The sequence below is a fragment of the Chanos chanos genome, chromosome 7 (genome assembly GCF_902362185.1).
Source record: "Chanos chanos chromosome 7, fChaCha1.1, whole genome shotgun sequence".
Taxonomy (NCBI): Eukaryota; Metazoa; Chordata; class Actinopteri; order Gonorynchiformes; family Chanidae; genus Chanos; species Chanos chanos.
Genome location: NC_044501.1, coordinates 30,957,101 through 30,964,988, shown reverse-complemented (window position 1 = coordinate 30,964,988; position 7,888 = coordinate 30,957,101). Strand labels below are relative to the sequence as shown.

The 7,888-nt window shown below is 35.9% G+C and overlaps 1 gene segment (V, D, J or C); it reads left to right on the top strand.

Annotated features, from left to right (window-relative positions):
* The first annotated feature begins 478 nt into the window (after positions 1 to 478).
* LOC115816209 (Ig kappa chain V region K29-213-like) lies at positions 479 to 1,100 on the top strand. The segment is given in 2 exon segments: positions 479 to 605; positions 712 to 1,100. Coding segments are annotated over 2 exon segments (516 nt in total).
* The last annotated feature ends 6,788 nt before the right edge of the window (positions 1,101 to 7,888 follow it).

The following is a 7,888-nucleotide window of genomic DNA, read 5'->3' as shown; positions in this document are numbered from 1 at the left end:
AATGATTGTTGTACATTTCTTCTTCGTTGCTGGGCAGATATGTAAGTTGGCAAATGTTTCAGTTAACAGCTGGCGCTTTTGTTAACAAAGCTCTGTTTTATTTATAAAGACGTTGAAGTGAAAGGAGAAATTCTGATATTGTACAGTCATGTGGAATACACGTCCAATATCTTCAGCACTGTTTTGGACTGCATATTTAATTGCTTAAAATTTTAGAAGCATAATAAGAACAAAATATTTTGTGTTAATTTCAGCATGTATTTCTTCAATGGTAAGCGTGTTACAGAACAGGAAATCTGTGTTAGTCCCACTTGGAGGTACTGTCCGTTTCGAATGCAGTATCACAGCAGAAACCCAGGAGACAAAGGTCTGGTTGAAACATCGGCTTGGACAAGGAATAAAGCCAATTGCTATATCATATTATGGTGAAAAGACATTTCAGGGAGAGTTTAAGAATGATCCTCGCTTCACAATTACAATGGATGACACAAATTTTGATCTGACTGTGTCGAAAATTAATACTACAGACGTTGCACTGTATTTTTGCGGCATACAGTGGTACAACAATTTTCTGTTTGGAGAGGGAACTTTTCTCATATTGAATGGTGAGTGAGGTGATGCATTTATGTGTATATTGGCTTTATTATTATATTTTTGCATTTGGAGTGAATAAATGTGCTATCAAAATATTGTTCTTTTCTGTAATTTTAGATACCTCTCCAGTTCAAGCTACAAAACCACTTGAATTGCATCAAATTCATACAGGCACAAGTGTGACTTTGCAGTGCAGTATCACTGCCAAGAGCTGTGCAGGAGAACACAGTGTCTATTGGTTAAGACAGGATTCAGGAGAATCCCATCCAGGAATCATTTACACCCATGGAGACAGGAGTGATCAGTGTGAGAAGAGATCTGAGGCTGGTTCTCCTACACAGAGCTGTGTCTATCACCTCCCCAAGAGGAACCTCAGTCTCTCTGATGCTGGAACTTATTACTGTGCTGTGGCCATGTGTGGAGAGATACTGTTTGGCAGTGGAACCAGATTAGACATTTATGGTAACTTGTATTACTCTACACAGTACACCTATTGTACCCTGTAAAAGAAATTGGCAGTGTCATCATCTGAAAAGTGTATGTGTGTTATTTGATCATATTTCAGTTTCAACTTGTATTTATTCATTCATTCAACTACTCATTGAAGTGGCTTTGCTTCCTGGGACATTCAAAGTTAATTTAATATATTGGATCCTTTTTTCACACGATAAACATTCATAAATACCTTTGCGCCAATAAATATCCTAGAGTCAAGACTGCAGTTTGAAGAGTTCTGCATGCTTACCAGAACATTTAGAAATGTTGCTACAGTTAAAAGAAGTGATTAAAATATCTATCCACTCTGGAAACATATTAACGTTACTCATTGATGGTTGTTTGTTTTGAGCATTTTGAAAAAAAAAACAAAAACAAAAAAAAAACAAAACATTGCTTCAGTCTCTCTTGAAATTGTATCTGATAAATTCTTGCTCATATATTATAATTTCCAATAAGAGAGAAAAACTTTCACTACTGCTCATATTAACACTGACAAAAATGACATATTTCTTCTCTTTGTCGTGCCACAGGGGATCCACAAGAAACGTGGAACCATGTGAATATGTTCCTGGTTGCGATCATCTCTGTCTTAGTTCTAGCCATCATGTTCCTTGTATTCATGTGGAGAAGAGCCATACAGAGGGGTAAGATGTCAGTCTCTTTTTCTCCTTCTGAAATCACCAGGAATGGAATTAAAACCCGAAAAAAGTTCATAGACACCTAAAGTACAACCCATTTTAGGTAGTTTTTTTTTTTTTTTTTTTGATGTCTTGGTCTACTATTTCTATAGTCCATTGGCTCACAAGATAAAATCACAATATGAAATGGTGCTTTTAATGTTATGACAGTTATACAATATATTTAAGCAAAGACAAAGACAACAATAATGATTTAATATTTAATAAAAAAATCTAGTGAAGGTAATATTGGTGTTAAAAAACAAACTAACACAAGCACAGTGACATGACATTTTATTTTCTCTTGTAGCAGTTTCAAAAGAAAAGCCATCAAGGTATACTGAGGTAAGTTTGGTCTTTTATGTCACTGCATTTTAACAAAAATGTGACAAATTGCTTACTATGAATATATAAGACAATGATTACAAATGATGCCTTCTCTCTTACAGACTTGTGACATAGACTCAGTAAACTATGCGGCAGTGAATGTCAGGTTGAACAGGCCTCAGTATGGAAGAAGAGAAGAATCAAATGTAATGTATGCACCTATTAGGCAACCACACTGAGAAAGTTCTGACAGTTTTAAGTTTTATCTCCATTATTTTTCTAGATGCTGTTTATTAGTCAGACCTGATCATTTTAGTTTTTTATTTCAAAAATGTAAAATTGTGTTTGGTAGTTTAAGCAGTATTATCATAGTGAAGTTTACTGGTGTTAGCATGTGAAATGAATATGAATATGAACATGGAATGAAACAAAAATGAAAAAAATTAGATATTTGACAAAAAAAACATACTGTGTTTCTTGTATCCACTCTGATTTTCCTTATACGCTCTCTAAGTTTCACTTACTGAATATGTAGAAATTAGGAACTGTGATTTAACAAGTTCCTATACCCCTTGTAACTTATATTAGTTTCTGAATTCTTGATGCACAACAGTCACTATACTAAATCATTCCTAAAATATCATTGACAAATGTTATCTCTCAACATGTGGTCACTTTGATACAGAAATCTTAATCATGGGAAGTTTTTTAATATCTCTATTTCACAGTTAATGACAGAAGATACTGTGACATTTTGTTACATTATACTTCAAAATTCATCATGTCAATCTAATAATTCATACATCTATATTTTGTAAATTCATAAAAGTAATAAATGATTTAATTTAATCCATTTTAATCAGACTAAATTATTAAATAAATAGATGACCACTGCTGTTGTTTCACTAACAATGGTCTTGTTTCAATCTGACATGGTTTGTCAACAATATCATTGAGGTTTTTCATCTGGTTTTACTTGCCAAAGTAGACTATCAATGAACACATGTGACTGGAAAGAAGAAGATTGTTTATCTTGAATATTCCAGCCATGTATCACTGTAAAGTGGATTTCCCCAAGAAGATAGTTAGGGGAGACAGGGGAAGGGACTAATTGCTCTGAATTGAAATGGGCCATCCTTCCACTTATCTGTCATTTTCATGGTACATCAAAGATATACTGAGGTATCCACCAATATAATAGTAATACCTAAGGCGTTAACATAAATTGTGATCGGTTTAACTGTCTTGTTAAATTGTTTGTGCCTCCATCTGTGACCCACCACGGCAGAATCTGATTATTCTAAAAATAATCCTCTGTCATGAAAGAAGAAAAATGAGTCAGTCAGGAGGAGGTGCCAGAGAGGGGCACATTACTTCCTGTAGAGTGAGTGACAGGAAGTTGAGGTTCAGTCCAGAGTGAGACCTGCTCGAGTAAACTATGTCGGAGCTCACCTACAAATTTAATAACTGATGGAGAACAGATGCTTCAACTGATAAACTGGATGAATATGTGTCTTAATACTACTGACAATCAAATGTATTTTAATGGACATTTTTTTTTCTATTTTTAGAGCCACTTACATTTATCATAAAATGCAGTATAAAGAAATGTGAGAACACCAAAAATCTTCAATATTTGAATTTGGTTTATTCTCATGACTACCAGTATGTTGGAGTTTTTGAGCTGTAACATTTTATACACATTTCACCAACCTGTTTGGCTACTGCACTGGAATACGAGGTCCGCTACAGTTCACCTCAGCAAGTTTCAATCTCTACTGAGTCTCCTCTTCCTGTCACTCACTGCACAGGAAATGATGTGATTCATTTGCTCCTCCTCTTGACTCAAGCTCCAGTCTTCACAAAAGCTACCTGCTCTTCTGACACAAAATCATCAAACAACACTGTGGAACTACATGGACTTAACTATAACTCATGTTTTAGATCAGTCAGCACAGGAGGATATTGTGTACAATTGTGAAACTATCTCACTCATGACTCTCATTCATAAGGATACACTAGTTATACAACTTAAGAACATTGACATTAGCTTAACATTTTGTTAAATCTGACCTCAAAAATGGTAAAAATACATACACTTAATCAAAATATGTAAAGTAATTTATGAATATTTCAGATAAATATTTGAACCTTGACATTTTATAGAATACACACTGATGTGATGTTTAAACAGTATTTTGTACTTTGTTGAAGTGTTCAGCAATCTCCCAGTTTTGAAGGCGTTAAGGCACAGCTACGGTCAGGCTGCTATGACAGTTAAGCACATCAGACATTTCCATATCACTTTACTGGTGTCGCACCACCTTGCGCCGCATTTAATTTGTTAGGTGTGACTGCGAGACATGATGTTAACACAGGAAGCATGTTGCAAGGGTTGCACGAAGAGTGTGAGAGCATTTTATCTCATGTCATTTTGATTATAATTGCATAAAATATGCCAATGCTTGGGTTTTTGATATTCAACTCAAATCAACCCACTGGGTAAAGGAAATGGCCCCTTTTTTTTAGTTGGAGAGAACCAGTGAAATTCAGCTTAGCAGCAAAGGTGAATGATGAAAAAAAAATGTCTACTCTCTGTTTAGTTCTGTGTATCTGCATAATTGGTAAGTGTCAACTAACCTCTGAAATATATATCTGATAAAGCTATATCTGATATAGTTGGTATTGCTTCACTAATTTCATTTTTTTTTTTTTTAAATATTCAGTTTTATCTGAAGAGTGTGATCAATCCACCATATTGCACACTGTGAGAGTTGGTGAGAGTGTAACAATAAAAAGCAATTTGGTGAATGGGAGTGGTAAAACTTTGCTTTGGTACAAGCAAAGCACAAACAAGACACTTCAATGGGTATCAAGAAAGACACTCCATTCAGGTCACTCCATTGCCTCTTCCTTTTTTTCATTTAACAAAAAAGAAGAAGAGACCAGCAACAGAACTCTTCTGTTTTCTCAGCAAGGAGCCAATGTGACTCTTCAGTGCTCCATACAACCAGTGAAACCAGTCTGTGAAGGAGAACACAGTGTTTATTGGTTCAAGCAAGGTTCAGGAGAATCCCATCCAGGAATCATTTACACCAATGGAGACAAGAGTGATCAGTGTGAGAAGAGTTCTGAAGCTGGTTCTCCTACACAGAACTGTGTCTATCACCTCCCCAAGAGGAACCTCAGTCCATCTGATGCCGGAACCTACTACTGTGCGATGGCTGCTTGTGGGGAAATATTTCTGGGCAGTCAAACTAAACTGAGCATAGAAGGTATGGTAATTTCATTTCAGTTTAACCATCATAATCATCCATTCTGTGTCTTGCTGGAACTTATTACTGTGCTGTGGCCACATGTGGGGAGAAACTATTTGGGTGCGGAAGAAGACTGGACGTTCAAGGTATTTATATTTAGACTTGCAGTATCACTGTCTGTGCAATGTGTACTGAACCTTTTCACTATACAATTTCAGAAAGTCACCACAGTCATTCCCAGATGATCATCCTTACATGGCTGTCCATCATAAGAACTGGAATACTTCTATTTGTCCTGACCCTATGTCTTGTATGCTACCAAGCCAGCGAATGACAAACTGCAAAGGCCAAGGTTTGAAGTTATATTCTTGTAATACTATTATTTTAAATTCATGTTGATTTCTTGTGTATAATAAATACAAGGCTGGGTCAGATTACTTTGAAATCTAGTCAGTTTCTGAATACAAATTACATAGCAGTTTTTGTAATTAGTAATGTGATCCATTGGATTACACACACAAAAAAAAACATGATCTCATCTGAATACTTTTGGATTAACTTTGGATTACTCCAAAATCAAACAGTGAAAATATTGCACCTTATACTAAAACAATGGATGCAACCACAAAACTTTGAGTTCCACAAATATTTTTTTTTCTCTTCAAACATCTCAAAACATTTTCAATGCAAATAAAATACATTTTGCATATTCAGCATTTACCGCGATGCACCACCTGGGCGGGGACCGGCCCACATAATCAGGCACTCAGGGTCAGCAGCAATTTCGCATCCCCACCGGACCCGCCTTGAAACACTGATCAAGGACTCTAACGCACGTGTGAGTCTGGAGGTGAGCCGAGACCCTACGGCGCTATGAAAGTGAGGGCCAACGCTGGTTGGCCGAGGTGGGAACTCCGCGCTACACCGTGGGGCACAGCACTGGCCCGTCTCATCCTGTGGCATTCACACTTGGTCAAATTGTATGTCAGACTTGCTTTTCATGAGTCAATAGCATTGGTTATCTGAAAAAAAAAGAGTTTTATAATTTTAAAATTGTCGTATTTTAAAGATGTCATCAAAATGTAATCAAGTAATTCTTGACAATGTCACTATAACCGGATTGTACTTTTTTTCAAGTGTAATCTGGGCTCATTGTAGTTACTTAGTTTTTGTTATCTGATTACGTAATCCTGATTACATGTAATCCATTACTACCCAACCCCAAATAAATATTACTGTAGTAGACCACTGTAAGATCTGAAGAGTTTGTGCATCAAATACTAGTAAAATGGCTCTACTAGGCAGTACAACACATCTATGATTTATGAGTAAGAAATATGATTCTGGGTTGATTTCTTTCCTTTTAATGGGTCATCCACTCTGATTTTTTATCATCTTGGGGTTAGTTTCACTTACTGAACATGTAGAAGTTAGGAACTGTGATTTAGCAATTTGTCATGAGATAAAATCACTTTGTTCCTATATCCCTTGTATCTTTTATTATTTTGTTTCTGAATTCTTCACTGGCATGTATAATAGTCATTATATCAAATGAATCATTCCTAAAATCACTACTTCACGTTAGCTCTCCACATGTGGTCACACTGATGCTGTCATGTCAATAACGGGAGGTTTTTAACATCTCTATATGACAGTCAGTGACAGTAGATACTGTGACATTTTGTTACATTGTACCTCAAATTTCACCACTGGAATCTAATAATTCATACATACATATTTTGTAAATTTATAAAAGAATAAATGATTTAATTTAATCAGTTTTTAATCAGACTGAAGTTGAATAAATAAATGACCACTGCTTTTCTATCAATAACAATGATGTTGTTTCAATTTGACATGGTTTGCCAACAAGAACGTGCCGCCTTGGCTGTATTAGCCTATGACAGTGTCATTAGAGCTGCAATAATTAAGTAGGAAAAAACATGTAAAGCAATATGGTCAATACTGTTCAAAAAAGCACCAAAAGAGTGACTAGTTTAATTAACGATCACTAGCAGTATGAACTGGTTGACTAATCATAACGTCATTGAGGTTTTTCATCTGTTTTACGTACCAAACTATCAATTAAAATGTGTGATCAAAAAGAAGTAGATTGTTTATCTTGAATAACCCAGCTGTGTATCACTGTAAAGTGGATTTCCCCAAGGGGATAGTTAGGGGAGACAGGAGAAGGGACTAATAGCTCTAAATTGAAATGGGCCATCCTTTCACTTATCTGTCATTTTCATGGTACATCAAAGATATACTGAGGTATCCACCAATATATTAGTAATACCTAAGAGTATGTCTCTTTTCAAATATTATTGCAGGCTTTAACAGAAACTGTGATCGGTTTAACTTTCTTCTTAAATTGTTTGTGCCTCCATCTCTGACCCACCATGGCAGAATCTGAGACCCTTCATTCTAAAAATAATCCTCTGTCATGAAAGAAGAAAAATGAGTCAGTCAGGAGGAGGTGCCAGAGAGGGGCACATTACTTCCTGTAGAGTGAGTGACAGGAAGTTGAGGTTCAGT